This window comes from Cibotium barometz, chromosome 39, assembly GCF_041138505.1.
Source record: "Cibotium barometz isolate CiBa-2024 chromosome 39, ASM4113850v1, whole genome shotgun sequence".
NCBI lineage: Eukaryota > Viridiplantae > Streptophyta > Polypodiopsida > Cyatheales > Cibotiaceae > Cibotium > Cibotium barometz.
In genome coordinates this window covers 48,005,179-48,026,155 of record NC_141084.1, presented here as the reverse complement: position 1 = coordinate 48,026,155, position 20,977 = coordinate 48,005,179, and the positions used below count along the sequence as shown (strand labels likewise).

At 50.1% G+C, this 20,977-nt stretch overlaps 2 protein-coding genes across 5 annotated transcripts in view; both read right to left on the bottom strand.

Moving 5' to 3' along the window:
* Positions 1-20,977, bottom strand: part of LOC147616178 (uncharacterized) — a 140,945-nt gene that overhangs the window by 21,387 nt on the left and 98,581 nt on the right. For 3 of the 4 annotated variants that reach the window (XM_086778819.1, XM_086778817.1, XM_086778816.1), the window contains one exon: positions 5,890-5,946. The exons of the other annotated variant lie outside the window; for it this stretch is intronic. In XM_086778819.1, coding sequence (XP_086634945.1) covers positions 5,890-5,946 — 57 coding nt within the window. The remainder of the gene's footprint in view (positions 1-5,889; positions 5,947-20,977) is intronic. 4 annotated transcript variants of the gene reach the window in all.
* LOC147616179 (uncharacterized) lies at positions 3,182-4,419 on the bottom strand. Its single transcript, XM_086778820.1, has 2 exons — positions 4,207-4,419; positions 3,182-4,164 (listed from the first exon to the last, which is right to left on the bottom strand). The coding sequence occupies exons 1-2, from the start codon at positions 4,405-4,407 to the stop codon at positions 3,712-3,714; spliced, it is 654 nt and encodes a 217-aa protein (XP_086634946.1). The 5' UTR covers positions 4,408-4,419; the 3' UTR covers positions 3,182-3,711.

Sequence of the window (20,977 nt, the reverse complement as noted above, 5' to 3'; positions counted from 1 at the left end):
GGGATATAAGATATCATACATCGCCGATGTTGAGGCTGTGAATGGCGTGAACATGTACCCTGAGTCTGAATGAAAGCGAGCTAGCCTCTCCTGTGTCTCCATCTTGTGTCTTATTCGGATAGCTGCTATCTCTCGGTGACGGAGTCGGGGTGCTCTATGTCCAGTCTATCTAGGTATCCTCCTGGCTCTCAATTCCTCTGCTCTCTGTGCGGTCACCCCACGTGGTACATCAGCTGGCACTGGCATAGCTCTCTGGAAGAAATCTGTGAGCTGGGACTGTCTCCCACCCCTAGTGGGAGCGGGTGTCTGGAGGAGTCTCTCTCGAGAACTATGAAGCTCTAGTAGTAGTCTGCCAAGCTGTCGCTAGTCCGAGGCCTCCATCAACTGATGTAGTGAAGAGTGCTCCTCAAACAATCCTGCATATCTATCTCTGACCCCCTGGTGGGCTCTACATCTACATACAAAGTGATCCTCAGTCTCCACCTCCTCGCGGCACAATCTACATATCCGCTCAGCTCTGGGAACCCGTGCCGCTCTCCCAGCCTCTATCTCTAGCTGATGTGATGAGACTCGTAGCTATCCAATAGCAGCGCGAGAGCTGTGTGGCATGTATACATCCATGTACCGGGGTCGATGTATAAACCCATCCCCTGAGATGCTCATAAAGTGGTCTCTGTAATACAGCATCTTCAGTGGTGGTGGGCTCTCTGGTGCTGTCCATGTCTCCTGTCTCATCACTCTGTTCCTCTCATTGAGAGAGAGGTAACCCCGTGGAGCAGACTGATCATACTGAAAAGGTGGCAACCGCTCGATGTCTATCCCATGATGTGAGAACCACTGTAGCATCTGTGCATACCAAGATCCAGTGTGTCCAGCCTCGGCCAGCTGTCTGGATGCCTCAAAAGCTCAGCGGGATAATCTCTCCGTGGGCATCTCCCTCATCCTGTATATAAAAGAGATTGTCTAGAACAATGCCTCCACTGCCATAGGTGGTGCAGAAAACTCAGCTCGAACAATGTCGTGCGGGACGGATGGTTTGCTGCGTATCATCCTCGAGAGCATCAAGATCTGTGGTCTCTCCAGCTGTACGCATGTGGAGGCTGCCAGCCCTGGTGCCCAAACCGCTGCTGCATATATCAAGGCTGGTGTCACTAATGTATCAAAGAGCCACCCCTTCGTGCGGGGTTCCTGAAAATGTGCCTGATGACACTGACGCTCAAGGCCAGCAAGAGCTGCATACCCCCGAGTCACTCTGTCTCGGATTGCCTGAGCCATGGAGAAGCATCCAGCTGAGCTAGTAAATGTGATGCCAAGGTAAACATAAGAGCTCACCACCTCGACCCGCCCTCCTGCTAATGTGAGAGTAGTGTGGCTCCTGACTGCGGGTGAAGTGTGGAAGATCATAACCTTGGTTTTCCCAAGGTTCACTGTGAGCCCCTGCTGTGCGCAGAAGTCATCAAGAGCCACAAGGTGTCTTTGAAGCCCAACCTGCGTGTCGGATACCAAGACGATGTCATCAGCATAAAGCATCACATGGATACTAATACCTGATAGCTCAACCCCAGAGCCTCCTCCCTGTGTGATGTAATCGACCACCTCATCAATATAGAGCCCAAAGAGGGTGGGGGAGAGCGGGCACCCCTGCTTCACACCAATGGTGCTAGCAACTGTGTCGGACAAGCCTCCTGGGCATCGGACTCTCCCAAAGACGTGCTCATATAGCCTACATATGCCCCACATCATGTCTGAAGGTATGCCTAGTGTCTGTAGTCGCCGAAAGAGGCGCTCTCTGGGCACAGTATCAAATGCCTTGTGGAAATCCACAAAGCAACAATAGAGCCGTTGCCTCCGTGCCTTGGCCTGATCAATCAGGCACCTCAATGTAAAAATGTGGTCGATGGTCGAGAAGGCTCGACGGAAGCCTGCCTGGCCTGCTGCTCTCAATCCCCCAACCTCTGCATGAGTGCTCAGCTCTGCCTCCAAAACTGCCCCGTATAGTTTGGCCAATATATGGCCAATCATGATGGTCCTGTAGTTCCCGGGGTCTAGTACATCTCCCGCTTTATGGATCGGCACAATAGTGTGCATCGTCCACTCAGCCGGAAACCCCTCTGACAAAGCTCTGTTGAAGAGATGAGCAAGAAATGGTGCCAATGTATCAATAGCATAGATGAGATGCTCTCCCTGTAATCCTGTATGATCTGTCGCCCATCCATGTTGGAGTCGGCATATGGCCCTCCTAACCATAGGTGGGGTGAAGAAGGTGGAGACTGTAGAGCATGGCTCTGTGGGCTGTGGTATAGGAGGCTGTGCAGGCACATCATAAAGTCTCTCTGCATATGTCTTCCAGGTCTGAGGATCGGCAATAGGTGTGGGAGGACGGGGCTCTCTGAGTCTCCTCCAAGCAGCAGCAGCATCTCTGCTCATGAGCATGTGATATGTGTCCCAGTACTGAGCCTCCTCATAAGCTCGCCGCTTAGGGCGGGTGAGAGTATGCATCCTCCTACCTGCCTGCCTCTGGGTGATCTCCCCGCGAGCCCTCTGCACTCGGAGACTACGGTAAAGGTTTCTGCACTCATCATCATACCATCGGTTCTGGGGCATGCTCCCACATGTAGGTGGTCGTCCTGTTTGTATGTGGTATGGGAAACTCCTCGCGGCTGCGGAGTGCAGTACATGTGAGAGCTGGGAGGTGAGCATGGCCATGGGTGCCGATGGATCTAAGGCAAATAGCTGATCATGAACATGATAGTCGTACACCTCGGCTAGGTCCTGAGTGAAGTGAAAAATAGTGCATGGTGGCTGTATGATGGGTGGGTGGGTCTCCAGTAAGCTCCTGAAAGTCAGGGATAGGTATGTATGATCCGCCCCAATGGGGCATGGTGGTACGGTGAAGTGAGACACCATATCTGCTGCCTCCCGGGATCCCATCACATAATCCACTGTACTACTGCCGCCTCCCACTGGAAAGCAAGTCAACCCACCTGAATCTGGCCACTGAGTCATCCCCTTATAAATAACGAGATGGTGTCGGGCCTGAAGCTCCAGCAAATGTTCCCCATATCCAGTGCTGTCAGCTCCTCCATCAGCGGAGATCCGAGTGGTCCCTGTATCCTCTGTAGCTAGCGGCTCTAGTCTCAAGGGATACTCAAAGTCATAGATCTCGCATTGTCTGCTCTGAGTCCGTGCATTGAAGTCCCCCATCAAGAAGACTTCTCCCAGTGTCGAATAGTGTAAGATCTCCTCAGATAAGACAGAGTATGGAGACTCACTAGCCTCTCCTCCACCCGGCTCCTCGGTGGTGGCAAACCGCGACCCCTTCGGAGGAAAGTAGCAAAGGGCGATATAAATCCATCTGGTCTCCGAGAGGCGTAAGCTAATCCACATGTATCTCGCCTCCGAGTCTCGTGCTACGACTCGAACATGCTCATGTAACCCATGTCTGAAAAGCACTGCAATACCTCCTGAACCTCGGGAGGTGGCCTGTCTCATCCCCTGTCGGTGAGCTGACTCCCACTGATAACCCTCAACCCGTGGTAAGCCCCTCTCCGGGCTCTCATGTGTCTCTGTCATCAAGATGATATCCTTGCCCTCCATCACCTCCTCAAGTCTCCCTGGATGTGTCCATAGGACTCCATTACAGTTCCAGATTGCTATGTGTATCTCTTTGTCTTCATGTTGTTTCCTCCATGTCTCATAGGCCAGATGGCGTTATTCGACCCTCTTCCCATCAATGTAGATGTGACCATCCCTATAATGTGCCTTCTTCCCTTCTTTGCGTGCCGCCTTGATCTTCGGCACGCATAATCTTCTGTGCTCTAGTTGCATCCATGTGAGGTCATCATCGAAGTAGATGGGGTCCCCTGGCAAGCTCCTCAAGATAGCCCGTCTTCTCATAAAGCTCATCCTACTCTCCTCGTCCGGGAACTGTAGCACTAAGGCCTTGCCTTTGGTGGAGTCCTTTGGGATTGTCCTCCATACTCTAGTGAATGGGAGCGGCTCATCCTCCTTTAGTCCTAGCTTGATACATAGGTTCCGCTCGTCAATCTCGGGCGTGGAGGTAGTGCTCTCTGGTATCCCTGTGACTCGGATGTTGAGGCGCCGGATCCGTCGCATCTTCTCTTCATCAAGAGTAGACTGCATCATGTGTACATCTTCTTGTACCTCCTTGATGTTCTTCTTCATCACTTGTACATCTTCTTGCACCTCCTTTTTGATGTTCTTCTTCATCACTTCTACCCATCCTTCGCGGGCCGCCTCCATTTTCCCCTCGATTGTGTGGGTGAGGGTTTTGGTGATCTCTTCTTTGATTGCCTCTTTGTCCACCTCAAGAGTCTCTCCTTCCTCCCGTGGACGATCGCGTAAGGATGCCACTTCGCCCTTCAAAAGGTTGATTTCCTCCTGCATGGCGAGCTTTTCCTTCTCCGACTCCTCTTGCATGGTAAGCTTCTCTTCCTTCCATATTTCCGCTTCGGCCTCCAGCTTCCCCATGCGCGTCAATAAGTCCTTCTTGATGGCGGTGATGGTGCTGTCCAATGTCTTCTTCTGGTCCTTGATAAGATCCCTAAGGATATGATCAAGCTAGCTGATTTTGTCATCTACAGACCCTCCCATTGTAGAGGGAGGGAATGTTTGAAAGGAGCAGGTAAATATGTGGGAGAGAAAGAGAAAAAATGGAAGAAATGGATGAAATTCAAGTCCCCATTATGTTGCTGCCTTGGGGGCCTGAGCAAGGGTGGGTGCGGAAAAGGGCGCAAGCAAGGGTGGGTTTAGGGTTTAGGGTTTAGGGTTTAGGGTGCGGAAAAGGGTGCGAGCAAGGGTGGGTGACAGAGAGGCCTGACGAGAGAGACGGGCTACACACAGAGGGGGCGAATGCAGGCGAACGGTGACAGAGAGGCCTGGCGAAGCGAACCGGTGACAGAGAGGCCTGACGAGATCCCTCATGGGCCGCTGTGACATGGTGCTCAAGGTGGTAAATGTGAGCTGGCGCGAGAAGGTCTTGTGATTATGAGAGATGATGGCCGAGATCCTCCTGTGGTGGCGTGGCCGTGGCCGTGGGCGAGGGCCATGGGGTCTGGGGTGTCAAGCTCTGCATAACTCAGTGGCTCTGTCGAGTGTCACACCTCTCGGCCGAGCTCCTGCACTAGCCTGTGGTCTGGGTATGATGGGTGGATCGGCCCTCGGAGTGCTGGTATGGAAGAAGTCAGTGAGAGCTCTTTGTGCTGGTCCTTTAGCAAGTACAGCTGATCTGGATCTCACTAAGGACTAGCTGTGTCTACGAAGCTCTTGAAGAAAAAGTCCCAAGCATCTCTGATCCGCGAAGCCCATGATCCTGGAAAGTGGTCCGAACCCAGCTCGGAAGAGGCAGTAGAACCTCCCCCAAATCTCATAGTATACAAGGCATCGGCATATGTAATGATCCTCTGTCTCAGGCTCTGTGTGGCAAAGCTGGCATATCATGTCCTCTGGTGCGGCCGCCCTAGGCCCATATCTGGCAGTCTCCACTCTCAGCTGGTGGGACGAGGTGCGGATCTGGCCGATCGCACAACTCACCCCAAAGGATAGGTGTGTGCCATGTAACGTGGGCGGATGATGAACCCATCCTTTGTCAGGCATAGGAGGTGATCTCTGTTGTAGAAAGCCATCTTCGTCCCCACTGGACGACTAGGTGAACAGAAGAAGAAGAAGAAGAAGAAACAGAAGAAGAAAAAATATATTAATGTCTTACATGCACACACACAGACAACAACACAGAAAAACAGAGACACTTCCTTACAAGTAAACTCTAATCCATGACTTCTTACCTGTCTTACATGCAGACGCATACACACCAACAAAGAAAACAAGAGACACCTCCTTACCAATAAACTCTAATCCATGACTTCATACCTGTCTACCCAAGAGGAGGTAGTCGCCACAGGTCACAAGCACTATAATTGCTGGATCCTGCAGGATCAATTGTTAGAACATTACATTCTAGATACGAACACTAAACGAAGGATGAGGTTCAGGGTAACAGCCTAAAAGAAGAGCACTAAGAGTGGAATAAAACGCTTCTTATGCACTAGTACAAGTACAATACCATCATATAATGCACAGATTTTCTCAATTAATATGATTTGTGGAGATTTATATGCACAATTACTGATCTGTTGGTGTGGATCAAATGAAGGCCACACTTTAAAAGCTTGCATTGGCCTTGCTGTTCCCTGTACAGCATATGCAGATGCATTAACTCCAGGTTGTGCCAGCACACTACCCTGTGCCCCTTCTCAACTGTATACAATGCAATTCTGCCTCAAACCTCCAACTTCCTGTTTTGCACACAACAGCCTGCTGCCTTTCCCGTGCTACATGATGCTTTGCCCATCCTGCCCAGTGCCCTGCACAACTGTCTCACCCACTGCTGCCTGCATGACCTGCCCACTGTAGTCCTGTTGCTCATTGCCTCCAAGTGCTGCCCCCCCCCTCCTTTCCCTTCCCCTTCACCACCCCCTCTCTCCCCTCTTCAAAACCATATATTAACACAACTCAACCAAGAACATCGTAACCTCCTGCCAGCACAAGCATCAACAATTTATGAAAAAAAACTTCAACAAACTGAAACAAAACATTTGTAGATCCGGGTTCTAAAGAGGACCCTACAAATCTAGCCAAGGATAGTCTCCAAACAAACATGCAAGTCAGCCACATGGGTTGCGTGTGTACACCACATGTATCCTCTTACATGCAGGTGGCCCTAGATGCTCCCTCTAAGCTACATCATAAAGGAGGGAGACGGCTCTAATGCACTCCCTTTAAAAGCCATGTCTCAAAATCCGTTCACACAATCCCAAGTCCACATATCGCAAAATTCACCCAGAAATTAGCTAAAGTTTGGGTACTCCTAAAAAACAAGCTTTGCCTAGAGCATATGCTTTGATACCATGCCTATGTGTCACATTGCACCTTACTGCATGTAGTTTGCTATTTGAAGGCAGATTTGGAGAGATGGCCCAACTTGCAAATAACACAACAGCTCATACTCACCCTCCACCTTTTGGTGATGGGAAGTTGGATGGGACAAATTACACTCTTTGGAAGTTCAAGATTACGTCTATTCTTGATTCATATGAGTTGTGGGAAACCACAACAGGGGTCGATGCAAATCCAGTCCTCTTCTAGATCTAATAGATCCACTACATACCATACCACTAGATCCTAACATGAGAGAATAGCATGTTGGCCCAATTTTATAAATTTTTTTTATTAGGGCAATGTATGAAACTCCACCTTAGGCTAAAGCAGACGTTTTCATACCTACTATTCTTTCAAATTTTCATACCTATGATTCCTCCAAACGTTTGTTTTTTTCAAGCGTATGATTGGAACTATGCTTCAGACCAAGTGTCATGTCTAGTGTTTGGACATAACGAGACTAGCATCAGGCCACACAATTTAGTGTCAAGTGGATTATGGGCTATATAGTTGGCTTGTGGCTTATTAGTGAGGGTTTCTCTCTGTGGGACTCAAACCTTGGTAGAGAAGCCTCCCAAGGGCCCCCGCTACTAGTTTGGCCACTACCAGGATTGTGGGTGTAAATGTCCCGAAAGGAGTTGAGGACAATCTTGCCCCACGGTTAAAGTATTAATATTCTTCCAAACATTTGTTGTTTTCAAGCGTATGATTGGAACTATGCTTCAGACCAAGTGTCATGTCTAGTGTTTGGACATGACGAGACTAACATTAGGCCACACAATTTACTTAGCGTCAAGTGGATTATGGGCTATATAGTTGGCTTGCGGCTTATTAGTGAGGGTTTCTCCATGGGACTCAAACCTTGGTAGAGAAGTCTCCCAAGAGCCCCTACTGGTTTTCCCACTGCGAGGATTGTGGGTGTAATTGTCCCGAGAGGAGTTGAGCACAATCTTGCCACACAGTTAAAGCATTAATACTATTAAACAAGATGAAATGGCACAAAACCAAACAAGAAAGCAATGCTGAAATTAAAATGACTATCGGTGAATGCCCTTCGAAGCAAGGAAGTCATCAAATAGTACAAACTCGCCACCATTATCAGTCCGGAGGAATGAAACTCACCCCCAGAGACTGATTTTCCACCATCACGATCCAAGTCCTGAAACTAGAAAAAGCATCTAACTTGCGAGCCAGAAAACATACCAAAACGTTGCGAGTGAAATCATCCACAAGAAGAAGAAAATATCGAGCCCCGCCAAGAGACTCAACCTCCATAGGTCCTGCAAAATCTGCATGTATAAGCTCCAGTCCTCGGGTTGCTCGATGAGTGGCCTCCTCTGGAAATGCATCTCAATGATGCTTGCCCATCATGTAGGATGAGCAGATGTGTGAGAGAGACCTGAGCTGAGGTAGTCCACTGACAACCTGCTTAGAATGGAACTTCTGTAGGGCAGCAATGGGTACATGACCGAAGCGAGAATACCACAAAGAAATATCTGCCTCAGAAACCAAAGCCAACACGAGTGAGAAAAGCTGATGAATATGAGAATCAGTGTGAGGGATCTGGGAAGAAAAATTGGTGATCTTGTAGAGACCCCCATCATGGACTCCACTGGCAACAACCAAGAGAGTCTTCCTATCGATTACTTCGATGACCTCATCATCAAAGTACACACCAAGTCCCTTCTAAGAAGCTTTGTATACCGAAAACAGATTTTTGGAAATTCATGGTACATGCAGAACATCGTGTAAGGTGGCAAAGGAACCCAAAGAAACATTATCAACACTGGTAACAGGAAGCGAAGAGTTGTCGCCGATACAAACTGAAGAAGAGATAGTCTAGTAGTCCTCCAAGATATGGGCTTGATTGGTCATGTGGGCAGAAGCACCACTATCACCAACCCATTCCACCGCTTCAAGTGTGACACTAACCTCTTCAGGAGAAGTCATATCTGTGATCACGAGGAATGAATCCTTCGAAGGAGTGGATGAATCTGTGACTGCCATGTATGCAACTTTGGCAGATCCCTCCCCTGAAACTTTGCCTTTATCTTTGGTGTTGTCCTTGTCAGATGCTTTCAAAGCATCCTAGGCTTTATACTTGGCTTTTGCTGCTCAAGAATCATCACGATAAGCAACGCAGCGAGCCTTAGTATGACCTGTCCTGCCACAATAATCACATTCATTGCTTTTGTCCTTGGATTCCTTAGAATCGTGTTTACCCTTGCCTTTGCCTTTGTTTTTGTTGTTGTTGCTAATGTGGTTGGAGTTCCCTTTTCCGCCTTTGCCTTTGCCCTTGTCAGAGGCAACAAAAGCAGACTCCGACTTGCCTTTTCCGCAAAGCATTATAGGCATATGCTCACTTATGGTAGTGCTATGTGTGAACAGGGCTTAACCAAGGGCACTTTTTCCCATGTGGTTTTTCCCCTTGGACATCAAGTGTGAAAGGACACTCTAACATATAATATTTTGTACTTCTATATTATATGGATGTGGCACACATGCAAGAGTGGACTTGCATTTTGTGGATACCACACTTTTGGCTCTCTCTCTCTCTCTCATTTCTGTGTGTGAGCTTCTCTACCCTGCACCTAATCCTAATGTGCAGGTTTGTGTGTGTGAGTGTGTGAGTCCAACACCCAACATTTGGTATCAGAGCTGGGAGCTGGCCCTGAAATTCTGTTGCTGGAAGAAACCTGCGAAATTCCGTCGACGCTGTGTTTTTCCGTCGCCGTCCGTCCGTGGATTCTGTCCGCCCGTTCTGCCTTTGCTCCACCGTCCGGCCGCCAGAAACGGGCGGCCCTAGTGGGGAGCCCACCACCTTCGCCCAGCCTCGCGGGCGGCACCCTCCTCTGCAGCCGGCGTCCTAGCTGCACCTCCCACCTCCCGTCCGTCAATCGGTGCTTGGGAACTCCATCGACTACTTTCCAGCAAGAGCCGTCGACGGTCCACACGTCGCCTCTCCCGTTCCGGCCACTCAGAAACGCGCCGTCTCGACCACGGATCAGCCTTCGTCGCCGTCGCCCAGCGTCGACCCCCCATTCTCCTCCGTCGCCGTCGACCACACCCGTTCTGTTCGGTCGACAGCCGTTCTGTTCGCGTCGCCGTCGACTCACGACTAGAGCTGCTAGCCCACGGAAACCCTGGTCCGATACCAGCGCCCAGCGCTCGCCTGTGGGGGCTGGACCCTTCCGGACGTGTATAGCCGCCGTCGCCGTCCTGCGCCCTCCGTGCTAATCCAAGGCCGCCGGCGGGTCCTGCCCGACGCCAGCGACCGCATCTGTCAACGCCCTCTGCTTTCGCTTACCTGGGGCCCGTCTGCATCTCAGAGCGCTCCAGCTCCAGCTCGGCCTGCCGACAGCCCTCCGCCGCCCTGCAGACCTCCTGGACATTTGCAGCTACGTGTGTTCCTCATCGTTGAGTCTCCAGCTGCTGGCTCCCTCCAACGCCCGTTAGCTCTGTTCGACTGTCTGGTTTAAGCCTGCTACCCTTGCTTGAAGGTATTTCACTGTACAAGTTTTTGGTCAAACACAAATACAAAATTCGCAGCCATTCCAGTGCAGGTCATATGCAGATTTTGCAGGCACTTCTGTGCAAGTCAGATTGAAAGAAAAATTGTAGGTCCAATTTGGGGGATTTATCAATTTCAAGACAAATTGAAAAAATTGGGCATTTTCCTTTGCCTGCAATTTGGGGTTTTTCGAAATTGAGGTCAAAATCAGCAAATTGAACATCTTTCACTTGCAAAAATTTGGGGATTTTGTGAAAATTGGCCAATTAGATGCACATTGAAGCGTTTGGAGTGCATAAAAATTGGGGATTTTCAGATTGGAGCATGTAATTGGGTATTACAGCTGCGATTTGTCGCGTATGTATACACATTGTGTGTAATTAGACAATTTGGTGCAGGTTTACACTTGCTTTGGTTTGCAGGCATACATTTGCACATGACATTTGGTTGCCTGGCAGTGCACATTGGTACTTGGTTTGCTTGCAGATATATTTTGTTGACATGGCACAAAATGCTACAGATGTATTTGGTGTGCTCACCCAGGAGGACAAGCTGGATGGATCTAACTACTCCCTCTGGAGTTTCATGATCTGTAATTTGCTGGTAGCCAAAGGGCTTTGGGGCATCGTGTGTGGTGATGACACACGCCCACATACCATACAGCCAGCCACGCCTCAAAGGGGAGGTGCTCAAAGAGCTCCTGATGTAGATCCTGCTCCCACACAAGAGCAGAAGAGATGGGACTCTAGAGATGCACAGGCCATGTCATTGATAGCCCTTTTAGTGAAAAGGACTATTATTCCGCACATTCGTTCATGCAAGACATCGAAGCTTGCATGGGACACATTGGAAGCAATGTATCAGGTACGCAACGAGGCAAGAGTTGCCTACTTGAAGAGGCAATTAGATCTTCTTTCTATGGATGAGGGTGACTCCATGGCAGATCATCTCACCAAAGTGAAAGATTTCAGGAACAATTGCTCAACATTGATGAGGTTATCCCAGACAAACAGATGGTCACCAACACTCTTCATTCAATACCGCCTTCCTACTTGGGCTTTCACACCTCTCTCAACCTCTCAATGAGAGGAGGTGGTGATCCCGTCACTTTTGAAGAGCTCGTGGGCTTACTCTTGCAGGAAGAGCAAACTTATCGAGCAACCGTGGTGGAGAAAAGGCATTTACAGCCAAGGATAAGGGTAAAGCAAAGAGCTTTAGGCATGGGGGACAACAATCTAGCAAGGCTGGTCATGGACAGCCCTCTTCTAGTGGTGAAAAGTCTAACAAAGGGGATGCAAACAAGCCCAAAAAGAAGGGCAAATGTCACTACTGGAGCCACATCACTTCATGCAAAGATGTATTTCAGCACTTGGTTTATGCTTCAAATGGCCGCACTGTATCATGTGCAGATCATACCACATATCCAGTAAAGGGAATTGGTAATGTCATACTTATTGCAGCCAATGGTGCCAATATATGTATGAAAAATGTATTGTATATTCCAGGGATAAAGAAAAATCTGCTCTCCATCTCAGCCATAAACGACCAAGGTTTAAAGGTTGAATTTGAAGATGGGAAGTGTTTGGTAAAAGACCCATCAAAGGGTTATGAAATAGTCACTTCTGGAACACGATACAAAGGCTTGTATAAGCTAGACAGCTATGACAAGCGCACTTATGATGCAAATACAGTGGCTGCCCATCACTCCTGCTATGCATGATGCAGAACTATGGAATGCTCGTTTTGGGCATGTAAATTTTCAGAGTTTGATGCTTTTGCAGAAGCATCATATGGTTGATAATATGCCGCCTCTTGAGTCTCCACCAAGACATGTATGTGAGGGGTGTATTTTGGGAAAGATGCAACGAAAACCATTCCCCAAAGATGGAGCTGTTAGAGCTGAAAGTAAATTACAGCTCATACATAGTGATGTATGTGGTCCAATGCGGACACCATCCATAGGGGGGCATCTTTACTTCGTCACATTCATTGATGACTACTCCAGGTTTGCTTGGGCTTACCCTTTGAAAGCGAAAGCAGATGTGTCTACATGCTTTCTTTGTAGCAATGGCTGAAAATATGTGTGAATGTAAAGTCCAAACACTCCGCTCAAATAGAGGTGGAGAATACATGTCAAATGCATTCAATGATTATATGCTTCAAAGGGCATCAAACACCAATGTACTGTGCCTTATACACTGGTGTAGCTGAAAGGAAAAATAGATCTCTCATGGAGATGGCAAGATGCATGGTGAAAGCACAAAAGTTGCCTCACAAATTTTGGATGGAAGCTATAATGTGTGCAGCTCATGTGTTGAACAGGTGTCCAACAAAAGCTTTGAAAACCATAACACCATTTGAGGCTTGGTATAGCCGAAAGCCAACAGTGGATTATATGCGTACATTTGGGTGTTTGGCATATGCACATGTGCCAGAACAACTCCGAACAAAGCTAGATGACAAAGCAATTAAATGCATTTTTGTGGGCTACAGCAATGAAAGCAAAGGATACCGTCTTTATAATCCAACTACACAAGGATTTTTGTGAGTACAGATGTGGTATTTGCTGAAAATTCAGAACAGCCCATGGTCAGCTTGTATAAAAGCAATGATACAGGCATACAAGACATGTTTGATGGACTTTTACCCATTGCAATTAGGGGGGATTCAGATCAGCCAGCCCCTACACAAGAAAATCCTCATGTAGAACATGTGGAACAGCCAGCCATTCAGCCCCCTTCTATGGAAGAAGTGGAAGATCTTGTCAGGGAAGAGCAAACAGCCATAGACACAGCCAAGTCAGTGCCAAGATGGTTGCTGAAAACTTTGCAAGAAAGCAAACTTGCAGCTCCACTCACAGGTAGAACAAGGGCTAGTTCCAGCCATGCTTTGAATGTACATCGTGGGGAGTCTGCATTCGCAATGGGTGGTCTCTTTGATTCAGAAGAGCCTTCTTCTTATAAAGAAGCACATGAGAATGAGCATTGGTTGCAAGCTATGCAAGCTGAAATTTCTTCTATCATGAAGAACAATACATGGGATCTTGTGGAATTGCCTAAAGGCAAGCATGTAATTGGAACAAAGTGGGTGTACAAAGTCAAAAGAAAGTCTGATGGTACTATTGACAAGTACAAAGCAAGACTTGTGGCTAAAGGCTACTCCCAGAAAAAGGGAATAGATTATGAAGAGACTTTTGCTCCTACTTCGAGAATGACCACAATAAGATCAGTGATTGCATTGGCTGCCCATAAAGGATGGAAAGTACATCAATTGGACATCAAAACTGCATTCTTAAATGGGGATTTATAGGAGGAAGTATATGTAAATCAGCCCATTGGTTTTGTAGTTCCTGGTGAGGAACATAAAGTATGCAGGTTGCACAAAGCATTGTATGGGTTAAAGCAAGCTCCAAGAGCTTGGTATGATAAGATACATGCTCATCTAACCAGCCAAGGTTATGAGAATAGTCCAGCTGAAAGCACATTGTATGTGAAGAAAACCGATGCCGATATTCTCATAGTCATCTTGTATGTAGATAACATGCTCATTACAGGTACAAGAAAAGCACAGATTTCAGATTTCAAAGCTGAATTTGATATGTCAGATTTGGGGCCTTTACACTACTATCTCGGCATACAGTTTATGCATAGAGATGATGGCATTGTTATGCAGCAAACTAAGTACATAAAAAGTTTGCTAAAAAGGTTTCACATGGATGAATGTAAGCCCATTTCTACTCCGGTAGAACCAGGTGTACGGCTTACTATGCATGATATTCGAGAGCCTTTTGAGGCTGGCATTTACTTGTGTAACACGAGGCCAGACATATCTTTTGGGGTGTCTTTGTTGAGCAAATTCATGCACAGCCCAGGCACAAAGCATTGGCAAGCAGTCAAACGCATCTTTCGTTATCTTAAGGGTACCCTGGATCTTGGTTTGTTCTATCCCAGGGGGGGCAACTTGCAGCTTTATGCATACAGTGATTCAGATTGGGCTGGTGATTATGATACCAGGCAATCCACCAGTGGGAATTGTTTTTTTCTTGGCAGTTCATGCATATCTTGGTTGAGTAAAAAGCAACCCACTGTTGCTACATCTACTTGTTGTTGGGGTAAAGGCATTATGCCCACCCTTATAGTGTGTACAAGCCCATAAGTTTTATAGTACATAATACACTTAGTACATTAAAAGTACTAAGTGCACTATATGCACTAGAGCAAATATACATGTGTGATAGGGGAGTCACACACTCATACTTTGTGAGTTGACTTATCCCCACATGTCTCTCTCTCTCTCTCTCTCTCTCTCTCTCTCTCTCTCTCTCCCCCTTCTTCTTTGTGTGTGTCTCCCACATGAAACCCTAACTGTTTCAGCTGAGCTTCTTTAGCTCCTTCAACTGGTATCAGAGCTTGATCACCTCCCTCTTCTCACAGTCCCCTGTTGATTACTCTACTGGTCGCTTCCTACTGGCCGTACCATCTACACGTGATCACTGTGCTGTTGGTCGCACTGTCTATTGTGCGCCTGCTGGTCTTACTTAGCTGGTCGAAGAGCCCTGTCTATTGCTGGTCGTACTGCCCTAGCTGCCCAACGTAGGTAGCCAACAGACCACGCAGCTGAGCCAGGCGTGCCCAACCACAGCATGGGCTGCTCAGCTGCTGCCCAGCAGCAGCCACACAGCCAGCCAACAGCTGCTGCTCAGCCAGGCGCACCACAGCGCAGCAGCAGCATCATAGCGCAGCCAGCTCCCAGCCTGCACAGCAGCAGCTCTCAGCTCGCAGCACCAAGTCCAGCAGCAGCTCCCTTCAACATCCGTACCTGCACAGCAGCATCCGTACCTGCACAGCAGCAGCATCAGCACACAAGTCAGCAAATACGACGCCCCCCTTCCTGCAACAGAAATCAAGAAATTCAATCTGCAAATCGCAAGAAATCAAAAATTTCAGAGGTATTTGCTTCAATTTTGGGATTTGCATGTCCATTATCATCACTTGAGCAGGTACAGGTCCTAATGGCTCAGATTTGAGCACAATTGGCAACATTGGGTGACATTGGTCACATTCCAAGTCAATTGGCAGGAAATTGGGTGTTAACATTTGGGGCTTTTTGATGTAATTGTGCCATTGGGCATTCATACATGCTCTATGATGTGAGCAATCTCACATTCGGGGCTAAATTGCAGGAAATTGGAGTGCAAATCAAAGGGCTTTTGTGCCAATTGGGTTGATTTGCATGCAGGCACTGGCATTTGATGCTTTGGGCAATGTGTTGATGCCTGTCAAGCACTCAATGTGCCAGTAAATCAAGGGGCTTTTATGTATTGGATGTATATGTGGCCAGGGGGAAGCATTGTGAAGACTTTGGATGCCTTCATGTGCATTAATGTACCATTCATGATCAGAAATTGATCTTGAATCAAGGGGCTTTTTCAAGATTTTGTGCTTGTTGAGCTTGGCAAAGCAGCAGGGAAGACTTTTATGCCTTGAACCCTCAGTAATCCACTTGCAGTCAAGGAGCTTTTGCCCAATTTCTGTCCGGGACTGTTGTATGCAGTGGTGGGGACTGTCAAGAGCTGATTTTCACTCATTTGGACAGCCAGGAGAGCATTTATTGCTACTGTACTTGCTGGTACAGATTTGGTACAACTTTGTACAAGTTTTGGCATGGCTGTACATTGATTTGAGTGAGGAAAAGGCTCATTTTCAGCTGCTGTACTTGCCAGTACAGATTTGGTACATCATTGGTGAGCACTTAGTACTGTTGTACAGTATTTTGGAAGGGGAACAGAGCACATCTAAGGTGCTGTCATAAATCTGCAGCAACCAAATTTTGGTGATTTTATCACATTCAGTGGGAGGAGAATTGCATTTGTGCTTCCGCAGTGGGAGATAAACTTTGGGAGAACAACTATGAGCACTTTGTGTGCTTTGGTGCAGTGTTTGCACATCTTGCAGGGAGTCAAGCATTGACTGTGTCAAAGGTTGCATATTGCTATGGCAACCACAGGTGAGAGCTCTTCATTGCTTCACATCAAGAAGCTTGAAGGCTCACATAATTATGACATTTGGCAAACCCAGTGCTATAATGTGTTGCTCCAGAAGAAGCAGCACAAGCCCATCAAAGAAAGGGATGTAATGCCCGCTTCTCTTACTGCTGAAGAATGGGAAGATATGGATGAGCTGGCAAGATCCACCATCATGTTGTCTGTGTCAGACTCTTTACTTTTCAGCATACGTGAAGAGAAGACAGCTTGGGGAATGTGGCAAAGATTGCAGGACTTGTATGCCCAGCAAAGTGCCTCAAGCAAAGTGTATTGGTTGAAGAAACTCATAGGTCTTCAAATGAAGGAAGGGACGTCTATGACAGCCCATCTAAATGAGTTTAATGGTGTTGTCAGCCAGGTCATCAATCAAAAGTTGGCAATGGACGATGAGTTCAAAGCCACCTTTCTCTTATGCACTTTGCCAGAGAGTTGGGACACATCAGGACAGCCACTAGCAATTCAAATGCTATGCTGTCATATGCAGATGTGGAGGGTGCTCTCCTTCAAGAGGAGATGAACAAGAAGAACAACTCTGTTGGAAAGTCCAATGCAATGAATGCACGTGGGAGATCCCAACAAAGGGGTAAAAGCCAAGAACGGGGAAGGAGCAAGTCCCGCTCCAAAAAGGACTTGGAATGCCATTATTGTGGCAAGAAGGGACATTTCAAAAAGCAATGCTACGATGAAGCCAAAGATGCAAAGCCAAAGGGCAAAAGTGGAGTCAAGATTGAAGAAGTCAATGTGTCACATGCAGGTGACAGTGAGGATGAAGTCCTATTCATGTCTTCACTTGATGCCCATTCACTCCATGCACGAGATGGTCATGGTATGCACTCATGGATCATTGATTCAGGTGCCTCCTTTCATGTCATAGGTTGCAGAGACTTGTTTGTCAGGTATACTGCTGGCAATGAAAGAGTAGTTTATTTGGGTGACAACCATGCATGCCAGATTCTTGGCAGAGGTGATGTGAGGCTTGTGTTTTCAGATGGCTCACAACTTATGCTCCATGATGTTAGGCATGTGCCTGAAATCAAGAAGAACCTGCTTTCTACTGGACAGCTTGATGATGCTGGTTATGTTACCACATTTGGTAGTGGAAAGTGGAAGATTAGTAAGGGCTCACTGGTTGTTGCCACAGGCTCTAAGGTGGACACTCTTTACTTCATGCATGCTGATGTTTGTCACCATGCTAATATAAATGCAACCGAGCTGCACCCTCAATGGACGACTCTTGTACGACTTCGCCTGCGAGCTCCACCTCCCCCCCCCCGCTGCTTCTCGCCGTCGCGCCCCCCTCTCCCCCCCCCGCCAGTCCCCCGCATTCTCCTCCGTCCTCTCCCCCGCCTCCTTCATTGCGCCCTTCCTCGCCTTTTCTCCCCCGCCTTCTGCCTCGCATCCTCCCCCGCCTCCTTCCTCGTTACCTCCCCCGCCTTCTCCCCCCCCCCGCCTTATCCGCCTCCGCCTCCTTCCACGCTGCCTCTCCCGCCATCCCCCCCCCCCCCCCCCCCCCCCCCCCCCCCCCGCTTGCTTCCTTCCCCCGACTTCTCTTCCCCCGCCTCTCTACCCCCCTCGCCTTCGTCTCCTCTCTCTCTCCCCCGCCACCTCTCCCCCCTCCGCCTTCTCCTCCGCTGCGCGTTTTTTGTTTTTTTTTTGCTTTTTTTTGCTTTTTTGTTTTTTTGTTTTTTTTTTCTCCGCCGCCTTCTCCCTCTCCTCCCCTTCCGTCTCGCCCCTCCCCCCACCGCCAGCTCCCCCCTCCCCCCCCCCCCCCCCCCCCCCCCCCCCCCGCCCCCGCTATCCTGTAGCCCTCCGCCTCTCCTTTTCCTCGCAGGGCTGTGTCACTCCCGTTGGTGACCCCGGTTTCTGGCCTTTTCCCTCTGGAGGACTCCATGGAAGCCGCTCCGACTACCCCTGCCGATTCCGGTCTCCGTCTGGAGTTCACAGCTGAAGATCTTCAGTTGTTTGTTTCCACAGTATCCGCTCTTGAGGCCTCCTCCTTGGTCTGCAAGATAGTGGGTAGCCGTCCGATGCGGAGAGAGCTTCGCGACCTTCTGCAAGGCAGCCTTGTTGGCGTGCCCGCCAAGATTGTCAGCATACATTTTTTGGGACGTGGCTACTACCAGGTGGATTTCGAGTCCCCCCAGGCAGCTCAGATGGTGCTGGCTCGGAGCCCCATTGCCCTCCGCTCATCCCGGGCGTTCCTGGCGCGATGGACTCATGGTTTCGACCCCGCTTCTGACCCCTAGCAGGCGCGACAGGTTTCCCCGTCACTATTTGCTTTCCTGGACTCCGTAGGGAGTACTTGCCCCTCTTGTCATCCATTGGCAAGGCGTTCGGGCAGGTGGTGGAGACGCCTCAGATAGCGGCTTCAGTGATTGCTCGGGCAGCAGGACTCCCGGCCATTCGTGTTGTGGTTCCGTCACCGGAGTCCCTCCCGAAGACGATCCTCCTCCCTTGTCTTTCTGGAGGACATCTGATACAGCGCGTGGAGTATTCGGGCCTCCCCGGCCAGTGTTACACATGTCGGGAGATGGGCCATCTCGCACGCGCCTGTCCCCGCAAGGGGGTTCATCCTTCACGCTATGCCGCCTCTGGACCCCCTGCCCGAATGGTGGCCATCCACCTCAGAGACCGGACATCCCTGGCTCGCCACAGCAGGCGCCATCATCTGACGAGCAGGCCCCGGCGGAGGATGCCGCGCAGACCCAGGAGGCTGGCGGATGGCAGGAGGTTCGCCGGCGGAAACGCCCGGCCCGCAGGGACCGTCGCAGACGCCAGCAGGTAGCACAGGCTAGCGGACAGGCTGGCGGACAGGCGACCCCAGCTGGCGGACAGGCACCTACCCGCACTTATGCTCCAGTCAGGGATAGGCGGCCAGCAGGTCCCACCCTGATGGACGAGGATTCAGACTCAGTGCCCGTTGAGGCCGCTGGTGGAGCCTCCCACGTGGAGACCCCGCTCCCGCCTCCCCCCGCGGAGGGCCCCGCCCCCTCCTTGGAGCAGATTCCTGAGGATCCCGGGCCGCACTCTGCGACCCCCGGCTCCCCTTCCCCTCACCCGGAGAGCACTCCTTCCACCCCCCCCTCTCCCCCCCCAGCCCCCCCCCCTCCCGCCTCCCCCGGCGGCCCCCCCTGACACCTATCCTCTGGCAGATGCCTCTCCATCCTCTCCTCGCTCTCCCCCCTCCTCGCCGCGAGCCCCCATCCCTCCCTCGGCCTCTCCAGGATACTTCGCCAGACCACCCACTGCCCCGGGGGCAGCGCAGCTGGGTAGGCCAGAGTTCAGTCCAGCGGCTGTTCCACCGCCACTCTGGGCTGGTGGAGATGGCGATCCTAGCTTCGCCCGCCACAGAGTTCTCTCCAGCCTCCCCTGGGGGGGCCCCCGCGAGTGATGGGGCTACCAGTGGATTACGGTTTTTTCAGGTGCCTCCAGCTGGATGCTGGCCCGTTCGAGACACTGGTCGCGCCCTTGCGAGTTTGCGTGGTGTGCCATCCCTCTCGTTCTCCTTCAGTGGTGAGCAGCATGGTGGCCTTCTCCTTTCCTCTCAGTGTTGCCCCAGACACAGCATGGGATTGCAACTCTGTAGAGGAAGTTTTGCATGATCAGATACTGGAGTTTTCTCACCACTTCAGCGACTTGGGGCTCACGGACCTATTGCAGACCCGATTACACTCAGCCCGCATGAGCTTGTTTGGTATAGGAGATTGGCGGGCGGATCCGGTCCACACCTCAGTTGAGGCGGTGCTGCTGATTCTCCTCCATGCCGCCCCGAGGGTGCAGCCGACCTTTAGATACATATATGCAGAGGATTGGTCTCACGCCTATGCCCTGGACAGGGCGAAGGCGGAGTGGGGCTGGACACAGAGACAGGTCACCCTCTTTTTGGAGAGACTCCGCACCCGGACAGACAGTGACTATTCTCCCTCCAAGCCGGCGCCCAAGACTCACAGAGTGGAGGGCAGATCATCCGGGCCGGCTGAGAGGGGTGAGCCAGTGGCGGCTGCTTCACTTGCCATAGCTCATCCATGAGGATCCTCTCATGGAACATCCAGGGTCTCGGTGGACATCGCTGCTACATTGGTTGGGGCAGACTTCGCCAGGAGATCCAGAGGGCTCTCGTTGGAGGACCCATAGATATCCTTTTCATCCAGGAGCACCACCTTTCTGCCGGGCGTACCCGCACCTGCGGGAAGATCTTGCCAGGCAGGAGTCACACTTTTTGGTCACCGGCATATGGCTCCCAGGGGAACCAGGGTGGAGTATGCATCTCAGTCAACGAGCAGCTTCTATCCGAGGTTGTGGACTCTGGCACTCTGGTCCAGGGTCGAGCACAGTGGATCATCCTTCAAGTTGGGGAAGACCGCATTGGCTTCCTCAACTTCTATGCCCCTAATGGGGCGACCGGGAGAGCCGAGTTCTGGAGCACCATTAGGCAATCCCTCCCCTTGGCAGACCACTGGTGCCTA